This window comes from Gadus morhua, chromosome 16 (assembly GCF_902167405.1).
Source record: "Gadus morhua chromosome 16, gadMor3.0, whole genome shotgun sequence".
NCBI classification, from domain to species: domain Eukaryota; kingdom Metazoa; phylum Chordata; class Actinopteri; order Gadiformes; family Gadidae; genus Gadus; species Gadus morhua.
In genome coordinates, this window is record NC_044063.1 from 13,302,870 (window position 1) to 13,324,644 (window position 21,775).

Below are 21,775 nucleotides of genomic sequence, written 5' to 3' on the forward strand. Positions count from 1 at the left end.
TGGGGAGCCGGACTCAGAAAAGCAGTGGATTTTTATTTTTTTATTCCCGTTTCAAAGATCTTTCGTGGACATTCCAGTACACCGTGATGGGTTCACGGACATCGCTTAAATGCACCATGAAGTCCGTCATCGTCGCAAAAGCACTTTACCGTCCAACACAATGTAGGTGCGCAATCGCTCGTTTAAGTGTGACCGTAGTCCGTTACTATAGCAACAGAGAAGTACAACAAGTGCCGGGCAACCCAACGACGCTGCACCGAGCCGCAGTGTATCACCTCATCCGACGACACTTAAACTAAAATACCAGCGTTTTTTTTATAGCTCATCATTTAAACATCCTTTATTATTGAGCCTAACTTTGACAGATATGTCGTCAAAAGACGTCGTACAGCAGGCCCAGCAGCTGTGGTCGATGCTGGACGACATGTCTCAGGACGACCCCCAGGCCTACCAAACATTCATCCAGAAGCACATGAAGGAGGGTCTGGAGTTCAGCAGCCCGCCCCAGGTCCACTCCTGTGTACGGACGGACATACTGGTAGGTCTGCACTGGTAAATATATCTAGACATACAGGTAGGTGTGCACTGTAAATACATGAAGACATACTGGTAGTAGGTGTGCACTGTAAATAAATACATGAAGACACACTGGTATGTGTGCACTGTAAATAAGTACATGAAGACATACTGGTAGGCAGTGTTGCCAGATTGGGCCTGCACTGTGATTACATGCAGGCATACTGGTATGTATGGACTGTAGAAACATGAAGACATACAGGTAGGTGTGCACTGTGATTACATGAAGACATTCTGGTAGGTGTGCATTGTAAATAAATACATGAAGACATACTGGTAGGCAGCGTTGCCAGATTGGGACAGATTTCCCACCAATCTGGCCAAACTAGTTGTAGGTTTGGATTGTAGATAAATGAAGACATGCTGGTAGGTATGGACTGTAGATACATGAACACATACTGGTATGTATGCACTGTAGATACTGGACATGAAGACATACTTGTAGGTATGCACACTGTAGATACTGGACATGATACTGGTAGGTATATGGACTGTAGATACATGAAGACATACTGGTAGGTATGGACTGTAGATACATGAACACATACTGGTAGGTCTGCACTGTAGATACATGAAGACATACTGGTTGGTGTGCACTGGTTAATACTGGATATGAAGACACATGGGAATGTAACGTTACAACATAACCACACCGCCCAGGCTGACCTTTCTGTCAATCACAGGCTCTTTCTTATTAGCCGGGCCCCCCTCACACCTTGGGGTCTTTTATGTGTAGCTCTCTTCCTGACCTTTACTCTGCAGTATCCTGACACCACCTGGTGTCTCCAATCCGATAGGGACCGAAAAAGGGAGTTTTATACGTCAACATCTGCGGCTGGAAACGAGTCCCCGCGGCCCCCGATCCCAGTAAACCAGTACCAGTATGTGGAGGGAAACTGGAAACACACACGGACCCCGATGGAGGTAGTGCCTCACACACAACCCAACACACACTCCTACACATATGAATACATGTTTATACTCGGATACATAGTGAAGAGGATTAGGGCCACATGGGATTCTTTTTTGAGTTCTTTGAGTTTTAAAGTCAGAATTCTTAGATTAAAGTTAGAACTCCAAAGAATTATCACACATGTAAATGTATGCGTGTTTTTAACCTGAATTTAAATTCTGAACTCCAAAAAAATAATCACATCCTCCTCCGTAGAAACAAAACGTTCCGTGAATTCAACTGTGATGTTGCCGGGTTGGTTACGACGGTATATGTTAAATTGTGATGTTGCCGACGACGGTATATGTTAAACTGTGATGTTGGCGGGTTGGTTACGACGGTATATGTTAAACTGAGATGTTGGCGGGTTGGTTATGATTAGGGATCGACCGATATATCGGTCGGCCGATATTATCGGCCGATATTCGCGTTTTTTACGTGTATCGTATCGGCCGATATGCGGCAGATTTTCACCGATATTGTATCGGCTCTAAATAACGGTATCGGTGTATCGGCGTATCGGCTAAGGCTGATGAAAAAATGTCGGTATCGTATCGGCCCTAAAAAATCTGTATCGGTCGATCCCTAGTTACGATGGTATATGTTAAACTGTGATGTTGGCGGGTTGGTTACGACGGTATATGTTAAACTGAGATGTTGGCGGGTTGGTTACGATGGTATATGTTAAAGTGTGATGTTGGCGGGTTGGTTACGACGGTATATGTTAATTCCAAACACCGTGTGCACAGAGAGCTACACCGTGCTGGACGTAGCCTTCAGCCCCTCGGAGCTCCGGCGGTCTGAGCAGTGCCGGGGCGGTGGAGGGGGAGGAGGGGAGCTGGACCCCCAGGTCTATCTGCTGGCCCTGAGCTTCGCCCAGAGGCAGCACGGCCTGAGTTTATCCGAGCGGTACCGGATCCACAGCGCCGGCCCCAGGGGGAGCCGGGAAGACGTGCAGCAGCGCCTCGAATGCCGGAAGCAGCCCGGCAGCAGGCCCGCCCCCGGAGGCGCCCACGGTCCTGACGCAGGTGGAATAATTACGCATCAGGGTTTTACTAATTCGTTATTTTTATCGTGTTTTATTTCTTACCCTTGCTTTGTTCTCAGTGTGGTGCTGAGGGGGTGGGCGTTTCCTAGGCTCTGCATTGTGAGATTAGATGTAGGCTTACACTGTTTTCCTAATGGATGAAAATAGGCTTCGGAAAAAATGACCAAGATTATGAGGGAAAAAATGGGTTTTGGGGATTGGTACTAGGGCAAGGGTTTCCTCTTTTTGTCAGTTACTAGGGTTAGGTTGAGGGTCAGGTGTAAGGGCTTGGTGAGGTTTTCTTATAGGGTCAGGCCCCTGCTTTATGTTTGATTATGTCACGTTCCACGTTGCATCAATGGTAAACCACGATTAGTCAACGATTCATACCAACCCTCCAACACCTGTCTCCATGATCCAGTGTCTTCCCCGGCCTCCCTCCTGCAACACATCTCCTCCCTCCGCCTGGAGGACACAGAAAACCAGTCATCGGAGATCGTGATCGGGCCAACAGCTGCAGCAGCAGAACCAGAGCAGAATAAGAACAAGAAGGCTCTAATCCAGGTGATCTCCAGCTCGTATGCGCCACTGCAGCCCCAGACCCCCCACTACCAGCTGCTGGTGATCCCAGGAGGCGGGATCGGGTCCCGCGGCACAGTGGAGCTAACAGTCGAGCTCCCCAGGGTGCTCTCCGTGTCCGAGTGTCAGCTCAGCGTCTCCCAGGTCGGTGGCTCCTCGACCACATCCGATCCGTTCACCGGGCCCTCGCCCACTTGGGTGTTCACATGGGGCTGGGCGATTAATCGAATTTTCAGAAAATTAACATAATCGACTTTTTGATTATGGGCAGAACAGCTGGATACATATCTGTAAATCATTTTAGATTGGAACATTTGCTTTTTGACCATTTTGTGATTTTTTCCCATAATCGAGCAGCCCTACATTCACACCAGCATACAGCTTTTTAAAAACCCAATGCATGTTTGGGTTAGAAAGTATTTCATTCACTCATTTAATTCATCGGTTAGTGGATAAACAATTTTTATTTTAATAATGAATACACATTTGTAGACAAATATTGGCTGCCTTGAACGGCGTCAGAATAGGGAATGTTTTGTTGATTTCCTGTTTCGGATCGTTATCACGTTAATGGATGATGAATGGGGTTTTTATTGGCTGCTCATCTGGCAGAGCGGCTCCGTCTGCTCCAATAAGTTATTCCATCGCTCCCGACGCCTTATAGATTGAATGATTAACGAAGAGAACGCTAATTGAATCTACACCATATTTGTGGTTGCAGTAGCCCTGGTTTAGCATATTAGTGGTGTTCGATCCCTGGCCGTGTTACCCCTTGTTTTGCTCCTTGTATTACACCTTGTGTTGTACCTTGTGTGGCTCCTGCAGACCGACGTCCTCCTGGAGGTGGAAGACCTCTACCTTCTCCTGGTGGAGCTGCCGGAGGCGGTGGACGAGGACAGCGCCTCAGCCACCTTCAACAGGAAGAAGAGGAGGCTGACCGTGAGGCTGGATGTTCTCTGAGACGGCAGACAGTCAGAAGAGACCGGAGACCTCCTCAAAGAACGGCGTCTGACCGTAAAGCTGGAATTCTCTGAGGCAGCGGACGATCAGAGGCGACCAGAGACCTCCTTATGGAGCGCAGGCTGACCTTGAGGCTGGTTGTTCTCTGAGACAGCGGAAACCAGAGATTTCCTTAAAGAAAAGTCTGGGAATCAGCCCACATAGAAACGCCTGGTGGTGGAAAACGATATGTCGAGGAGAGCCGAGGAATCGTTTGGCGAGGAGAAGTCTCCAGAGACGCTTTGATTAAAAGACACGCCGTCATTACAGAAAACGATCCATGCGACAGTTCATCTTTATTAAAAGACTCAAAATGATTTTAAGTACAACAATATCGAGGTTTGGCAATTGACTCACATTGAAAATAGGCATTAAAAAAACACAACAGAACAAACTCTCTTTATTCTTAGGTTCAGATACTAGGCACCAGCTACCGCTGTGGAACACAGAACACGGCGCTGTAAACTTTCATTTGTTAGCTTCGTCTGAGTCTGACGCCGCACCGATTCCTTGATGGGTCATGCGACACAATGGACATGCACCCAAATACGCGCTGCGGTCAAAGTGCCTAATATGTGTTCAATATAATAAAGTGATAGCAAAATCTTAAGTTAAACTCTCCACATGAAACCATCCCTTTCTGTCGTTTTAAAGTATGTCTCGTGGTAGGAATGTTTTTTTGATTTTGTTTACATCCATTGGTCCCGGGTTTGGTTTGCGGTCGGACAGACGCCCGCTGGCTCTGGTTCGGCGGGGTGCGTCCGGTGGGACTCCCAGTGTGGTTGGCGGTGGCTCTGGTAGTGGCTGAGGTCTGTAATGGCGATGGCAGTGGTGTGTCTGGCTGGCCCCTAGCGCCGGTCTCCGTGGTCCTCCTCCACCCAGGCCACGATCTTCCCCTCCCAGCCAGGCACCACCGCCCCGTCGTGGAACACCTGTAGACACCCCCCGTGGACATATTAACACCTCCAACGTGTACGCACACACACAAACTAACACAGTTGCTCAGAAGGACCGAATGGGACTGCAGAAAAACTATAAACAAACTGTGCAGCGTATTACAGAAGGCGTTCAATAGCCCTAGGATGTGGTTCTGCTACAACCAAAGCAGGTCTGCAAGGAGAAGCAAAATGCGACTGAAAGCGAAAGTAATACTTGACTTTAGGACCTCAATTACAGTGTAATATTTAGCCATGACAAGTAGGGAGAAAAGCACAATGCAAGAGTTCCTGTCGAGCTGGCCTTTATATCAGGGCATGAGCATGAATCAATTGTGCAATTTTAGACTGTGTGGGACATTGCAAAACCCCACTAATGGTTCTGGCCTCAAAAGCACAATTGAAAAGTTCATAGCATAGTTTTATATGGATTTGGCAGCTCTTTGTTAGAATTGCCCTCCTGTTGAGATGAAGTTGTGAATATGAGGTTGCTGGGTGTAAGGGTAATCACGTCTCTCCCCCGCCTACCTCCTCTTTCACCGTGCCAAACTCCGGGTCTAGGGCCTTAAAGTGGTACCGATAGCTGCCATGGCGATCCACAGCCGCCTTAAAGTCCCGCAATGTGACTTCTCCCAGCCTGAAGGAGAGAGAGGCACGCGCAGTCAGTCTCATGGGAGGCTGAACACTCACACACAGATACCCAGTCACCATGCAGATACATGCAAACGCTTGAGGGCAAATCGCTGCCATCTTAGGCAGGAGGCCATTTCCTCATCGTTTGCCTTGTTCATCATTTTCTCGCCTTCCATAAAGAAAAGCTATGATAGCGCATTTACATTTAGGGCATTTAGCAGACGTCTTTGTCTAAAGCGACCTACAACCATTCATACACACATTCAGACTCCGACGGAGGAGTCAACCATGCAAGGCAGCCATGCCAGCTCGTTGGGAGCAGTTAAGGTGAGGTGTCTTGCTCAGGGACGCCAGCTAGGAGCCGGGGATCGAACTAGCGACTTTCCGGTTACATTTCAACCCGCCATACCTCCCGAGCTTCTTCCGCCCTAACGCATGCATGCATTCAAGTCGCAATCAGCAGCGAACCCAGAACTGACAAACTTAGCATCAACTCATAAACAAATTGGTAATAACCAAGTTCTAAGCGATGATCTCAGCGTGAACTCAGAGTGAACTGTTGTTTACCTCTTGGGGATGTTGATTAAGAAGGGGGTGAGTGAACGGTCGGTGAAGTACAGCACTTTGGTGCAGACGGCAGAGTTCAGCCCCGGGCTGCTGTGGGAGTGGGCTATTTCTGAACACGAGTCAACACACGGCCAGTCATGAGATACAATGAAGGCACGCGACACAGTGAGATAACACAATGGAAACTAGTGTCAGTATCGCTACAGGTTGACGTGGAGACTCCATTGTCCCCCCCCCCCCCCCCCGTCCCCCCCATCTATCCATCAATCCAGTAAATATATTTTTATCTCACTTGATGGCGGCCAGGAATCGCGGTCTGTTGAATTGGCTCGCCGTCCCGGAGATCGATATTCCTCCTATAGATTGCAGAGAATCATAAACCCTTCAGACCACCAGGGTAGCAGGCAACACGAGATATAGAACAGAAATATAGCAGTACTGTTTTTCGCAGGTTAAGCTATATACGAATCGAGCTGAAGTAATTTACAAAACAAGTTCAATAATTCATACTGTGTGTGGGCATTTGTGGATAAATGATTTCTTGCTAGGGACATCCATTGATTTCCATTGTGTTAATACAGAACATCAATCGCAAAACAATTGCTAATATAGGAGTCCATTGTTGGTGGAGTTTGTGTCTTTGCGGTTGTGCAAGATTTGGTTTATTAGTTTTTTCATGTGTATATGTGAGTGTTAGTGTGTGTGTTCCTGTGTTTGTGTTTGTTTGTGTGTGTATGTGTATGTGTGTTCATCTGTGTGTTTGTGTGTGTGTGATTGTGTGTGTTTGTGTGAGCGAGAGCAAGAGCAAAACAGTTAGTAAAATACTGCAATTATAGGAAGCATGTTTATTTGGAAAGAAGACGTTTCTTGTACCCCTGAAATGGTATAATACATAACAATGTGCTGATCTGTTTTAATGTATTGAATTTTTTAAACGTTGAATGTGGAATCAATGAAAGTATATAAAATATGTGCATTCATCTATGTGTGTGGGTGCGTCATTATTCATTAATGTGTGGGTGTGTATGTGGTCATGCGTGTGTGTTTGTGTGTGCGGTCACGTGTGTGTCTTTACCCCTTTCTCCTGCCTCCGCTGGCTGTCGGCAGAGTGCAGGCGGTCCATGAGGCTGGCCACGCCCTGCTCCAGCGTGTCCAACGTGTGGTGGAGGGGGTCGTGACCCGAGAAGTTGTCCCTCAGGCTGCGCAGGGCTTCCCTGACCAGCTGTAGCTCCTCCCCCTGAACCCAATTCACCCAATTCAATGACATCATGACAACGTGAACTCACATCAAGCTGTCAGGAGTGCGTTAGGTGCAGGCTTAAGCCTCTATGGTTTAAGCCACTAACATTGCCCTGAAAACTGAGTAGTGATTCTGTACTGCCAGGAGTCACTTCATCCTAAACAAGTGAATTACCTTTCTCAGTTTTAAATTTGTATAATGTAAATGCACTTGAGTGGACATAAAACCAATGAACTAAGTGGAAGCAAATGTCTCACTTTAATTCCAAGCTGTAAAATATCTCGCCATATATAAAATCATTTAGGGTAATGTTGGCCCGGAGTCGGACCTTATCAATTCTCTTTAACATAAATCGGGGCATTAGGATATAAACTCACCGGAGCGGTGTGCTGGAACAGCTGTGCAGAGCTCAGCGTCACCGAGTTGTTGTAGCCACTGTTCTCGTTCCTAAAAGACTGCCGGAGGAAGGCGGTCGAACGCAGGTTAACGAGCGTGTGGGGGAGGCTGGCGGCTAGGACGCTGGAGCGGTGTTTGTGGCGAGCTTACCCGTACGCGGCTGATGTCATGTGACTTGATGTGCTGAGAGTCCTCTGTCTTTTGCTGCTGCAGTAGCATCAGACGTTCCTTCTTCCCGAGCTGCTGCTGTTGTTACGAAGATGGGAGATGAACTAAATGTCAATTACTTGTATCCAGAAGGCCACTCTGTCCAATGCAAACGTAATTGTGTTCATTTTCTGTGGTGCCATGCCATTCCATTCAAAGATTCTCAGAAATACCTACCTTTTATTTCATAAATAAAAAGCAAAGTTACCTCATATTCAATCATTAGTTTGTCCCGTTCGCTCAGCTTTCGTTTGAGCTCGCTCTAAACAAAACAGAATAAAACAACTGTGACATTATGTCATGGTGTATCTTGTGTGAACCACAGGTGAACAGCGATGCGTGCGTGTGTGTGTGTGTGTGTGTGTGTGCGCGTGTGCGTGTGTGTGTGTGTTTGTGTGCGTGTCCCCTCACATTCTCCCCTTCCAGCTCGTCCCTGGTCATGTTGCTCCTCAGCAACTCCTGCTTGAGGTTGAGCACCACATCCTCCTGCACCGCCATGCGCTGCTGGAGTGCATCCTAATGAGGGAGAGGAGGGGGGGGGGTGAGAGAGGGGGAGAGAGAGGGGGGAGAAAGAGAGAGAGGGGGTTGGGGAGAGAGGTGGGAGAGAGAGAGAAGGAGAGAGGGATAAGAGGCAGAGACAGAGGGGGGAGAGAGTTGGAGAGAAGGTGAGAGGGATAAGAGGCAGAGAGAGAGATAAGAGGGTGAGAGAGAGGGATAAGAAGGAGAGAGCGATGCAGAGAGAGAGATGGAAGAGGGGGAGAGAGAGAGATAAGAGGGAGAAAGATGCAGCAAAAGAGAGAAAGGGGGGAGATGCAGAGAGAGAGAGATAAGAGGGAGAGAGAGACAGAGGCCAAGAGAGATGCAGAGAAAGGGAGAGAGAAAGATGCAGAGAGAGAGAGAGCGATAGTAGGGAGAGAGATGCAGAGAGAGACAGAAAGCAAGAGAATGAGAGAGGCACAGGGACAGAGAGAGCTGGAGGTAAAATAGTGCTCTAGAGGGGAGCTGCATACAGAAACAAAAAAACAACCAAAGCTAGTTTTAATTACAGCGTGACATGAGGAGTGTTTACCTTGATGGCCTGTATGTGGCGAGACTCCTGCTTGTGTCTCAGGAGCTCCCTCTACAAACCACAGAAGAAGCATATGAAGACCAAGACGAAAAAGCAGAAGAAGATGATGAAGAAATATAACAAGCACAGGGATTTCATCGTCAGCCCCTGCTCCTCCATACAAGGCACCTCATTATATTCACTGACGGTACCTTGAGATCAAGAGTCTCCTCTGTGCTTTGGTCCAGACGACTGCGGATTAGAACCTTCAAAGTAGGAAATGGGGGTGGGGAGAGGGGAGAGGCAGCATAAATAGCAAGGAAGAAGAAGAAGAAGAAGAAGAAGAAGAAGAAGAAGAAGAAGAAGAAGAAGAAGAAGAAGAAGAAGAAGAAGAAGAAGAAGAAGAAGAAGAAGAAGAAGAAGAAGAAGAAGAAGAAGAAGAAGAAGAAGAAGAAGAAGAAATGGTGTTTAACGACTGTTTTTGGAAGAAATTTGTTTTCAAGCCGAGCTTCTGCTCAGCCGATCCGGGGCCCAATAACCCATCATACGAGCACCAGCCATAATTACAGCGACGATAAAGTGCTGACGTGCGAGTGCGGTTTTAAAAGCAGGAAGCGGGGAAACTGTACCAGCTGCTGTTCGGCGTTGACCCGACTGTCCCCGAAGCTCAGAGATGAACTCTGGTCCTCTTCAGGGAGAGAACCGTGCAACAGCAGTGCCTGGACACACACACACACACACATTGCAATGTTTTAATAATGCAATACCTGAAAAATACCATACCTTCCACACATACATTATGTATAGAGCACATAATGTATATCGATTTTTTTTAAATAATTTGAGGTGTAAATGTGCAGCCTAAATCTCGGCAGAATGGGGCTGTTTTCATCTCCGATCGAGCAGACCGTTATGCAAGCTTCAGGCTGGGCTGGGCTGGGTTTGACCTAGCTACATGGTGCCCTTGTGAGAGACCTCTGGGGAGTCACCTGCAGGCGGAACACCATCCGCCTCGCCTCCTGCATCTCCTTCTCCAGCTGCTCCTGGTGGGTCTCCAACTGCTCCTCCCAGGGTCGCCCCTCCTCCTCCGGCGCGTCCTGCCCCAGGCTCGGACACAGCCCACAGAGAACCACCTCTCCTGCTCCCGCCAACGGCCAGGGTTTAAACACAGAGCAGAGGAGAGCCACGCTCAGACAGGAGACCACTTACACAACAGTTGCTATTTGGGTGCAGCGTGTTAGCGATGGCTTTATGCTTCGCTTCGAGAGGTGCGATGTGCTACAGACCGGCGTTGCATTTCTTGTCCGTCAGCTCTGGTTTCTCCACCCCGGGCCCCCCCGGCTGGCTGGATGGAGGTTTGACACATTCTTCTGGGGGGCTGTCAGTGGAGGCGAACTGGGCCTCTGCATACTCTTCTTTAGGGGAGTGTGCCGGGCTGGCGGAGCTAAGACTGGGACGGACGGGAGGAGAGAAGACAAGGAACAAGAAAAAAAAGGGCAGAACAGCTCTAAGGCTGTGGCTCGACATGTTTGAGAATTCAACAATAACCGATATACGGGAGTGACGTAAAACTAGTAGCTTGACTTGTTGGAGACTGTAAACACAAACTGATATACAGGAGTGACTTTACAGGAACAAGAGTTGTATCTTGAAATGTTTGAGTGTAACTTTACACAAAAAAGAGTCAAACTAGTAGCTTGACGTGTTTGAGACTGTAACCAATAACTAATATACGGGGGTGACGTTACAGGAATAAGAGTTCTAGCTTAAAATGTTTGAGTGTAACTTTACAAAAACAAGAGTCAAACCAGTTTATGATTTTAGCTTTACAAATCTGAAACTGTAGCTTTAAAGTAACAACTGTTGAAAACTTACTTTACAGTAACAAGCGATGGACAAGTTCAAGGGTGTAACTATTTAGGAACAAGACTAAAGCCAGTTCAACACTGTAACTTGATATGTTGGAGAATGTTACTTTAAACAAACAACAGTTGGACCAGTTCAACATTGTGACTTAACATGTTGGAGATGAACTCTGCAAGAGTTGAACGGGAGTTGAACAAGTTCAAACCCAGCAGGAAACAGTAGCTTTCGGTTTGCATAATAAACATAATAAACAATAGTATGAACTCCACGTGGACCTGATAATTAGCAATTCATGTTTCTGTTGTATTTTCCTTTGATCCAAATGAGGTCATACAACAGCCCAGTCATTAATGAATTCATGCAGCAATGTAAGCAACGACATTATGAAGTGATAATTACACTTTTGAGGTATAATATCAAGTCTGGGCCATTTAGTTCTTCCTATACATCATCAACACACATCTCACAAGCCCAGTTGACGCTGAGTGTGACTTTGTTCATGTTTGTTCATTCTCTGTTAAACAACCCATTCTCCCAGCAGCCTGTGGCCTGTTGGTCAGCTCTCGTGGTCACTTTGCTGCTCTTAAGAATAGAACCCTTTGTGACCTCCGACCTCCAGTGAATCACATCGGCTCTCTATGCTCCTCTTCTGCTCTAAGCTTGTGTGTGTCTGTGGGAAAAAACATTGCTGCACACTGCCAAGCCGTAAGGCCTATGTTTCATGCCAAGCAAGGGCTGGAAGCCATATATCAGAGGCAGTGGGCATGTTCACACACACACACACACACACACACACACACACACACACACACACACACACACACACACACACACACACACACACACACACACACACACACACACACACACACATAACCCCCCCCCCCCCCACACACACACACACACGCACACACACACAAAAACTAACCCATTCTAATATTGTGACATTTCTTCTACATTTTGGCTCACATTTTCCCCCCAGTTCTGGAACTATCTCCTGGCTGGAAGGGAAACCCAAGCAAAACAAAATGGCCTTAAGACACTAAGCTGCACGGGTCACATGCTAGCTGTCTCTTCAGAGAATCATAAATTCCCACAAGTCTTTCTAAAAAAAGCGAAGGATGGCTGGTTTGACTGTGATGACTCAAAGTCTTGCTCTGAGAGGAATGCGGGGAGCTAGTTACTAATCTCCCTTTTGCCGGTATTCCATTACCGAGATGGGAATCTGTCACCGGTGTATTGTTTGTTGGTCAACTTTATTGAATAAGTTGGACATGCCGCCTTCTGTGTGGAGCCAACAGTGGCAGCACAGAGACGTGGCCCATAGAAGATAAGCCAGAGATTTAGCACCGGGATTTACAAGAGATGAGCTTCATTTCAGCAGATTAATGTCTCTTTTAGCAGGGGATTTCATGCAGTGGTTCGCTGGCTGTATAGCAGTGGTTCTCAGCTGGAGGGCCCAGACACACTTCTGGGTCAAAGTGGCCTTTTGAAGGGAAACACGTAGTATATGGCAAACATGAATCTTAAGAAAGAAGCACATACAATGGTAAATGGACTGCATTATACAGCACATTTCTTACCAGGGGCCACTCAAAGCGCTGTACATTATTGCCCAACATTGACCCATTCATGCACCCATTCACACACCGACGGCGGTGTCAGCCACGCAAGGCGACAGCTAGCTCGTCAGGGGCAGTTAGGGTGGGGTGTCTTGCTCAGGGACACCTTGACACTCGACACACTAGGAGGAGCCGGGGATCGAACTAGCAACATTTCGGTTACCAGCCAAACAGCTCTACCTCCTGAGTCACCGCCCTAATTAATTAACTAATGTTTGATGTTAATTGATGTTCTATACCTTTCTATTTCATTGAGTTTAGCCTCAATAGTGGCTCAATGTTTTTAATAGTACATTAAGGTGTGGTTATGGCAATATTGTTAAGGTTTTTTCGGGGTCTTGACTGATCTGACCCGTGTGTTTCCTGAAGCTTGTGGAGATCCACTGCTGTAATTACACACCGTGTATTATTGTTTCTTAATGACAAATGAATGATATCTAATGATATCCAACGATATCTACTAGACCTCCAATGGGTAGCATATCTAATGGGTGGAAATTGCTCCATCCCTACCCCACTGCCGTTGCTATGGCAATAACAGTCTATGCTCACAATGACCCCCCCCACACACACACACATACACACACACTACAACTGGTACCCAGACACACCCATCAGTCGCGTCACGTTTGCAAAAGAACCTGCAGCATCATGGTTTTACACCGAATTAAACGATTATGTAACCGTGTGATTGCTAAACTATCGCTGAAAGCTAGACCTCTGACAATCACTCGACAGGTTAATCAATACACATCAGTGTCACATCGGTTTAACGGACCACAGTACAGATCCTTTGTTATTATATCATAATTATATTAATTAATTAAAAACGAGGGAGGTGCATTTCGGTTACTCTTGGTTCTCTCGACAATACTATTCCTATAACGATGTTAAAACCAGTTCTTACCATTTCATCTGTTTGGCTCCCATGTCTGCACGTCTAAGCGCGCATCGAGCCCGTCCCCTGATGGGTGATGTCCCGCTCGGCTCACAGGACCAGAGCCCAAACCCCAACCCCAAGCCTCGGTTGTGGAGACTGGAACCACCAGACACGTTTCACACCGCAATAAAACACTGTTCAAATGATCTCCTACCGCGTTTGTCTGGGGAGAAAGAAAACAACCCTCCAAATCTCGGTTCTAGAGCACCCGTACCCTGCCCCGGTTCATTTGGAGACGCGATCCCGGTTTGCGGTCGCGAACGGGGGGAGTCGCGCTCAGCAGCGCCACTAGTTCTCTAGTCTGCCTGGTTTCTCATCGCAGCACCCGCCTTGTGGCCGGTGAGCTCACAAGCCCCCATTCACCAACACAATGTGATTGTTCCTGGACAACAACAAACGAGACAGCGCTTTGCACATCTCTTCCCCTCCCGGTCCCTTTCTCTCTTTTATTCCCCCATGCTCCCTCCTCTCTTCTGCTCGGGAATCAGTGGTTCCTCAAGTGAGTGCAGAGAAAGGCAGCAGCAGACATTGCTTCTGTCTGAGAGTGTGTTGCTGTTTACCCTCCCCCTCACTCTATCCCTGCTCCTTCCTCCTCCTCCTCTCTCCCCACTGGTCTCCCCTTTCACGAGAAGGAGGAGGTGGTAACAGACTGAGGAGCGGGGTTTGATTTTGCATTAAATCTCTGTGTTGTTGTAGCCCAAAGAGTACATTTAAATGCTCAGAATCTGACAGTGGTGTGAAAATGGCTGCTGGCGATGGGTGTGGTGGTTTATTTTTAACTGAAACCGACGGCCTGTAGAGTGACTGGCAGTCTGGCACTGCACCACATGTCAGAGCATGAGAGGTGTTAATGATATATCATTTACAAAGGAAGGAAAGTATGCATGACTACCAAAACACACAGGGGAGACTGGCAGAACATATGGGTGTTAAATGGTTATGTAAGAGCCATAATACTTACAGACCCTAAGTATTTTGTAATACAAAGTATAAAACCTATAGAGATATATGGGGTTGCCCGCCCAAGTATTTGGGCTGGTGACTTGGGTGAGTTAGTCGGCTGCTTAGCCTGCTTTGCATTTCTGGATTTGACAATCATAGTTACTCTTGTTATCTGCAATGTTTTGAATCAGAGAACAATGGCTATATTCTCTAAAGGAACACGTTTCATTTGTGCTCCAACCAGCTGGTCACCAATATAGTTTTAGCTGGCAAGCCAGCCTGATTCAGTCAGTTATCATAGTAGCCTACAACCATACTGATGGTTGTATCGTGAACTTTTCCGACCTATGGATTAGTCATTCTGCACATGAGCTTTGCATAATGCAGGCCTATGGAAATAGAAGGATTCAAATGGTTTGGTGTAATGACCTAATTCAGGGATCCACGTATACATAAAGCCTACCCTGGGAAGTGAGGTGTGCCTGGAAATGTTCTGATGGATCTGATGTTGCGCGCTTTGCTGCGCAGAATCAAAGCGACCCTCTTAGTTCACATTTGTCTCTATCTCTAGTTCAGATCAAGAAACATTTGCTGTGCCTTGATTTCCCAGGAAGGAAGTCGATGTGCCAGGATCCCAAAAATATCATAAAAAACACTTCCCAAAGGGGCCCCTGGCAGGTTCAGTCGGGAACTAGAGGGCTTGATTATAACAGTATCAATTGTATCAATACACGTTGGTTCGTGTTTGCTTGTGAGTTACTAAATTAGCAGTAGTCTACGCATTTTTTATGCACTTTTTCCCTTCTAATTCATTGTTTTGTCTGTTATAGCGTGTCGCAGTGACTACAACTGAATGCCTGGACTCTCCCTATAGTTGACCGGCCAGCACCCCCTAACTAATTATTATTTTATTTACCTCCTCTATATATGTATGCGTGTAAATGATGACACCCCATTGCACTCCTGGTCATCCCTGGAAGGAGGGATCCCCCACTCTGCGTTCCTCCTCAAGATTTCTTCCTTGCTAATAAAGGGAGTTTTTTCTCGCCCTTTTTCTTGGGCTAGGGCCAGGGGGATGTCATAAATATATGGCCTGTTAAGCCCTTTGAGACTGTGCCTGTGATTAAGGGATAGTAAATAGTCAAATAAAATTGGATTTAAATTTAATTGAATATAAAATCAGGATCAGAGGAAAGCGTTCCTAGTTTGGCGTAGATGAAGGGGTGCTGCAGCCATTGTTCCGAGGGGTTGTGGGGTACACAAGACCAAAAAAGGTTGAGAAACACTGACCCCATTTGAGGTGGTTGTTAGGGCCTAGGAGGTCTGGGGCCTGGGCGTGTACCTTGTGACCAGGGCTGGGCCGAGGTTCCGGTTAGGGTCTTGGCGGGCCGGGGCCAGGGTGTGTACAGTGTGATCCAGGGCTGGGGTGAGGGAGCTGCTGGGTGAAGGGAAACCCTGGCCCTCACCCATGACTTCCACTGTTTTATTCATCCAGATCATGTTTTCAGCATAGGGGACCCCGGGGATGGAGTCACAGTCGAGGAAGCATGGAAATGAAACACTTTTTTATGTGGGCCAGTCCGATGAGAATAATGTTTCATTTATGGTTCAATACGCAGACGAACGCCGGAGGAAAGTGGGGGCTCAGATAAACGCAGGCCCCGTCTTGGGGGCTCGAGGAAATGCAAATTTGGGGTCGGGAAAAAAATAGATAAGGAAATGTGAGAAGTTCAAGAACATTGGGGGGAGGATCACAGAGCCGTCATGGAAGTAAAAAAAACACTTTTTTGTTAATGAAAACGAACAAGTTATACGATTCGAGAGCCTGAGCCACAGGGAGGGGGATACAGGGGCTTTGGAGCAATGTTAAAGCCTAAACGTACGCTCATGGGAGATTCTTCCAGCTCATGCTGTTCATGGTAGAGTACATGTACGCGACATACATACCAGTCATATCTGTCTGGTCTGATCACATGTGGATCCTCCCATCAAAGAATGACCTGTGACCTGTAGGAATTCTGAGCATATCTTCGGAGGTGCAGATGTCTGCGCGGGTCCATGCATCGGCGTCGGAATCGAAAGGCCTGAGGGAGTGGTCTTGGTAGACCGGAACGTCAGACTCGGGGACCTCACAGACGGGGACTCAGATGAAGATGTGGGTCAGTGTGTTGACGCCGTAATCTCCTAAACAAATCTCCCTTCCCCGTCTGAATCAGCACAGCAGTCACTGACGATCGAGACCATGAGGCACCGCGTGTTGAAAGGCCGGCCGGATCTGGGGAAATGAAAAGGAATAATCTGCCAGCGCCGCCAAACCACCCGGAATGCCGATGTTAAAGGAAAGTGCTCTCCCACAACTCATTATCAAACACCTCACCATCTGGCCCGCTCCGGGGTGCAGCCAGCGCTTTCTGTGGGATGACTCAGCCGCCCGCCAGCCCGCGCGACATTCGTTTACAAAGATCTGTCTGCCGCTTCAACGGCAACATTATCACATCGCCGAGGTAACCCCCCGAGGGCAGAGAGACGCCGCCGCGGGGTGTTGAACACCCCGAGCAATCACTCACTGGGTGAAAGTCAAAACACAGACACACACACAGAGGTTCTGGGAGAATCAATCACAAACAGTGTCCAGGACCCGGTGATTGGAGGGCGAGCGCGTGGGACTCCCGGCGTAGGAAGACACATCGAGAAACGGGAGCGCACAAGCAGTTAATTAAGGATGGTGAAGTGATTGACGCTAATGAACGATGTACGGTGAGGTGACATCAAGGGGACAAAAACTACAACCTACACTAAGGTGCTGCTACGGCAACAGCGGCGGACGGATGCTGTTGCTAAGGGACTTCGGAGCCTGCCTCCTTTGTTGCTCTCCATCACTGCATGAAGCAAAATTGAGAGGTCATCACGGATAGTGTCTGTGGTCAACAGTTTAGGAACAACCACCAATTAATATTGGAAGGTTGAAAACATTAGATGAAATCACATACGTTTATAAATCCCAATCATATCCAATGCTCATAAAGAAAAGGCATAAAATAAAAATATATGCATATAGGTCATATCAATAGTCAATAGTGACCAAAGCGCTTGTATTTACACGTTCAGTCTCTGAGCCAGAACTGTTAAGTTAGCATATCTCTCATATATGTATGATAATAAAATATTGATTAATCAGTGATCAATAAATTAATCAGTGATCAAGAACGTTCACCGAGCGAACGTTCATGGACCGAGCTTGTCCATTGATGACGGTGGGAGTCGGCCAATGGGAGCGTGCCAACGTGATGACGTGGAGGAAGCGGAAGCAGAGCAGAACCGTGTGTTGTTGTTAGCTGTCGTTAGCTGTTGTTAGCTGTTGTGTGCGGCTCTGGCTCACGGATCAGATCGGTAAATCAGATCTATTCCCGGTAAGATAATTTGTCAGCGATAAGCAAAGCAAAGCCTACCACTCGTTTTTTATTTCTTCGATGAAACGACTCGTTTGCTTTACAGCTAAGACAGAGAACAATGTAAACCCCACTATATTCATATTTATAATATCATAACGTTATGGATCCGGCAGGTTCCTTATTTACATCGTTATAACGATACAACTCATTATTTGAATAGATGGCGTGGCTGTTACCTACTCGTACCCGACTAGTGTCTGTTTGATGGAGATATTCCCATACCCCAGATGGGGGATTATCAATTAATCCACCGTTGTATTCCCCACTGTCTCCTTTAGTGTGCACAGGGGAGCACCATGGCCAAGTGGGGGAAGTTTCTCCTGAGAAATGTACTCCGCCACACAGATGCTCATAACAAGGTAGATGTGTGTGTTATTTGTCATTATGTGTGTGACAGACAGAGACGCTCTCTGGTCCAGCGAGTGTGTGACTAGGGTTAATCGGTTTATGTGAAGCAGTCATTAATTGCGTGCCTTCTTTTTTTTCGTGTCAGATCCAAGAGGAGAAGGAGATGTGGAAGATGAGGGGCAGCCAGACACAGACCCCGGAAGTGTCGACCAGAGAAGCACAAAGGTCTGACGACAACGACTTGATGTATATGTGCAAATGTACCCCCCTCCTTCACTTCCTTCACTTGGAAAAACCTCCAATATTTGTGTTGGACCATTTGAACACCGTTGACTGTCAGGTTTCTTTGTGTTTTCAGGGGGAACATGCACTGTGATCGAGTGTCCGACTGTCCCAAGTCCCGCCCCTCCGAGCAGGATGACCGGGCGGCTCGCTACTGGTCCCGTAAACTGTATGAGTTTGAGGCCAATGATCCTGACAGGTACGCCTCTAAACACGACAACAGACCTGGGGGAAGAGCACTGTGAGGATGTTTAACCCCCTGCCAATAGATACTGAGATTGAACCCTGATTTGCGCTGCTTACCTTCCGCAGGATGCTAACCCCTATCTGCTCCTTAATGTCTTCTGGAATCCCTGTAAGACACTTTGGCTACAGTGGTCTGCTAAGTGACTTGCTGGACTCTGTGATCGGTCAGAAGTCATTACAAATGTGTGGTGGGTAGTTGGGGTTAAAAACATTCAATCTCTCTCCAACCACAGGTGGGGACACAGCGGCTTTAAGGAGCTCTACCCGGAGGAGTTCTCCAGTGACAGGTGACGAAAAAGAGGTTTTTAATATCTTAAATATCCTCCCCCCGTCGATGTCTCTTGTATTTATGTGTATTTGGGGACTCTGTGGTTTCAGCGAGGACGCAGACCGCAGGACGAAGAAGACCAAGAGAGAGCTGTCCGTCTCCAAGCGCTCCAAGAAGTCCAAAGAGAAGAAGAAAAAGAAGAAGAAAAAGAAAAAGGAGGAGGAGGACGAGAAGGAGGAGGAAGAGGGAAAGAGGAAGAAGGCGGACTTCTCCAGCAGCAGCGAGACTCAGTCCGCCAGGAGCAAAGAGAGGAGGAAAAGCGGTAAAAGCAAGCACCACAAAGGGAAGAGGAGGAGGAGGAGCAGGAGCAGGAGGAGAGACACCGGGGAGAGCAGCTCACAGGGGATGGGCGAGGAGCTGGACAGGGAGAGACGCACGCGCTGCGGGAAGAAGAGGAAACACGACGCCAACAGAGACACGGACTCCGGGCCCGACGGTGCGAGGAAGAAGAGGGGGAGGGGCAGCGGGAGGAAGGACTGGAAGGAGCCGGCTGAGGGGAACTCGGACGACAGCTCCGCTGATTGAAACGTTCTCGCTGTCAACACGCACACACACACACTTGTGCACACAGACATAAACTTGTGCATACACACATGCACACATGCACACACACAGGTATTTCCGGTAATGACTAGAACAACGCTTGCATTTGATGTGTTGTTTGTCCCATTAGCTCAAAGGGGGAGGCAGGATGCTGTGTGTGTGTGTGTGTGTGTGTGTGTGTGTGTGTGTGTGTGTGTGTGTGTGTGTGTGTGTGTGTGTGTGTGTGTGTGTGTGTGTGTGTGTGTGTGTGTGTGTGTGTGTGTGTGTGTGTGTGTGTGATGTTACTCAGTATGACATCCACCAACCTGTGCTGTCGGCGCTGTCTGTGGATGCTCCTGGTGGCGGCTGCTTGCAAGCAGCCGCCAATCGGGCGGTGCAGACGGCGGGGGAACAGAGGGGATGTACTGAGAGATACGCCGTGGGCTAACTGATGGATGTCTGGAGCAGATCTCCTTCCCGCTCAAAGCGTTTTGTAGCCAATCGTGTTATTATAAGACCTCATCATGTCAGGGATCTTGGGCTCGGGTTAGGATTTATGATTTTTTTACATTTCATTACTTTTTTATTCAACATGATGGCGTTGTGAGGAATAAACCTGTTTTTCTAGCTTTGTAAACGTGTTTCGTGATTAAACCATGCCATGTAGGATTTTAAGGAAACCGGATTATGCGTCCACGCGTGGAAATTATTTAAACAAAACACCCCCTAGGTATCATTTTTGTACAAATACAAGCATGCAGTAGGTGTGAATACATCAGTGTATCATTTAAACTCAAATGTTAACTAGGTTTTCCGGCATTATTTAAATCTTTTGAACTCGTTCCTGCATCAGGGATATGTTTTGTGTGAAAGCATTCAAAGGCCAGCCATGCTCAACTTAATACATGCACACTTATGTTCAACAATTTATACGTTATACTGCATAAGACCAGGTTTAAAGATTAAATCAATGGCTTCCAATAATTATATATATTATTCTGCTCAGCCTAGGAAGCTTCCTTAATCTCCAGTTTTAGGAAGATTCCAGATTCTCCTTGATAGCCACCAGAGAGACTCCAGGGCGAGGGTAGATCAACACCAGTGGATTTTACCCAAGATCATAGTTTCTGTATTACATCATTAGGCATAGAGCCGTGAAGCAATTCTGAAGATCACCAGGCAACCGGCCTTTAATGGTGTAGAAGCAGCTCAGAGTTCTCCTTCCCACAGTGCTCACGAACTCCTGCTCGACCACTTAATGCTGCTGTCCACAAGAGTCATCGATAACCAATGCTCGGACAGAGGATGTATGATAACGCTTTGTAACACAGCAGTTGCTGCAGACACACCTTAATCTGAGTGCTGCTACAACAAATGGTGGTTTAGCCCCAAGAAGGATTGTGAGTCCTATGTTTTGGAATAATAATAGATTTTGTATTAAAGGTGGTAGGATGGACAAGATATACAGATTCATATCAAACATAATAACACAGAAGACTAGCTTGCAGGGGCCGATATACAATTTAAAGCTATTTCGAGATTTGTGGCAGCCACACACACACAGACAGGCACGCAGACAATCTTGGCTGTCCGTCGAATTGACAATGCCGTCTGGGCGAGGGGTGGGTTGGGGTAATCAGAGCTGGAGGCGTTGGTGCTGCTTCATGTGGCTTTGAACGCCAATATGGGAGCCCCCCCACACCCACAAAAATATGGCATTTCTGTCTGTGTGGGTATATAACAGGTGTATACCATAACATTTTTTCAAATTGTTATACAACTGTATAACTCAAATACTATTATTTTTATTGAGATGATAACAAATAACCATCACAACACATATCATAATTTGGCTTCTGAAATGGGAATGCTAGCTAGTTGATGTGGTTTATAATACTTCTATGCTCACTAGAACCTAACTTCAACGTGGTTTAACCCTTATCCTATTAACCACACTAACGAACCGTGGAACTAACTTTGACTAACTCGTATGAATCCTGCGGTCATGAAATGTGGATGATGCAAAGCTATGGAAGTAGCAGTTTGGCCTGTTCTCTATCCATTCATC

General features: G+C 47.1%; 3 protein-coding genes across 4 annotated transcripts; 2 read left to right on the forward strand and 1 right to left on the reverse strand.

The window, feature by feature from the left end:
* Positions 1 to 171: 171 nt before the first annotated feature.
* pih1d2 (PIH1 domain containing 2) lies at positions 172 to 4,743 on the forward strand. The gene is made up of 5 exons (XM_030381284.1): positions 172 to 538; positions 1,374 to 1,500; positions 2,278 to 2,556; positions 2,977 to 3,278; positions 3,960 to 4,743. Exons 1-5 carry the CDS (start codon positions 368 to 370, stop codon positions 4,092 to 4,094), a joined length of 1,014 nt encoding a protein of 337 aa, XP_030237144.1. The 5' UTR covers positions 172 to 367; the 3' UTR covers positions 4,095 to 4,743.
* Positions 4,406 to 14,151, reverse strand: dixdc1a (DIX domain containing 1a). Its single transcript, XM_030381283.1, has 15 exons — positions 13,555 to 14,151; positions 10,446 to 10,609; positions 10,149 to 10,297; positions 9,789 to 9,878; positions 9,372 to 9,425; positions 9,181 to 9,231; positions 8,523 to 8,627; positions 8,320 to 8,373; positions 8,055 to 8,150; positions 7,886 to 7,963; positions 7,344 to 7,505; positions 6,561 to 6,624; positions 6,269 to 6,377; positions 5,597 to 5,705; positions 4,406 to 5,065 (listed from the first exon to the last, which is right to left on the reverse strand). Exons 1-15 carry the CDS (start codon positions 13,575 to 13,577, stop codon positions 4,982 to 4,984), a joined length of 1,392 nt encoding a protein of 463 aa, XP_030237143.1. The 5' UTR covers positions 13,578 to 14,151; the 3' UTR covers positions 4,406 to 4,981.
* Positions 14,152 to 17,780: 3,629 nt separating this feature from the next.
* Positions 17,781 to 20,392, forward strand: nkapd1 (NKAP domain containing 1). Of its 2 annotated transcripts, none has more exons than XM_030381285.1 (6): positions 17,781 to 17,939; positions 18,260 to 18,340; positions 18,475 to 18,554; positions 18,688 to 18,810; positions 19,091 to 19,144; positions 19,236 to 20,392. In XM_030381285.1, exons 2-6 carry the CDS (start codon positions 18,278 to 18,280, stop codon positions 19,708 to 19,710), a joined length of 795 nt encoding a protein of 264 aa, XP_030237145.1. In that variant the 5' UTR covers positions 17,781 to 17,939; positions 18,260 to 18,277; the 3' UTR covers positions 19,711 to 20,392. The 2 variants fall into 2 exon arrangements, with proteins under 2 accessions (XP_030237145.1, XP_030237146.1); XM_030381286.1 differs by having other exon boundaries at positions 17,845 to 17,919.
* Positions 20,393 to 21,775: the final 1,383 nt, after the last annotated feature.

What these genes read in the sequence shown, in the direction of transcription:
- nkapd1 (XM_030381285.1), top strand. Translation starts at nt 18,278, where the DNA reads ATGGCCAAGTGGGGGAAGTTTCTCCTGAGAAATGTACTCCGCCACACA. An exon ending in ACACAGATGCTCATAACAAG is followed by an intron (nt 18,341 to 18,474) that starts GTAGATGTGTGT and finishes TTTTCGTGTCAG; the next exon opens with ATCCAAGAGGAGAAGGAGAT. An exon ending in GAGGAGTTCTCCAGTGACAG is followed by an intron (nt 19,145 to 19,235) that starts GTGACGAAAAAG and finishes CTGTGGTTTCAG; the next exon opens with CGAGGACGCAGACCGCAGGA.
- pih1d2 (XM_030381284.1), top strand. Translation starts at nt 368, where the DNA reads ATGTCGTCAAAAGACGTCGTACAGCAGGCCCAGCAGCTGTGGTCGATG. An exon ending in ACACACGGACCCCGATGGAG is followed by an intron (nt 1,501 to 2,277) that starts GTAGTGCCTCAC and finishes CCGTGTGCACAG; the next exon opens with AGAGCTACACCGTGCTGGAC. An exon ending in GTCAGCTCAGCGTCTCCCAG is followed by an intron (nt 3,279 to 3,959) that starts GTCGGTGGCTCC and finishes TGGCTCCTGCAG; the next exon opens with ACCGACGTCCTCCTGGAGGT.
- dixdc1a (XM_030381283.1), bottom strand. Translation starts at nt 13,577, where the DNA reads ATGGGAGCCAAACAGATGAAATG. An exon ending in GCCACATACAGGCCATCAAG is followed by an intron (nt 8,628 to 9,180) that starts GTAAACACTCCT and finishes CTCCCTCATTAG; the next exon opens with GATGCACTCCAGCAGCGCAT. An exon ending in TGTTCCAGCACACCGCTCCG is followed by an intron (nt 7,506 to 7,885) that starts GTGAGTTTATAT and finishes AATTGGGTTCAG; the next exon opens with GGGGAGGAGCTACAGCTGGT.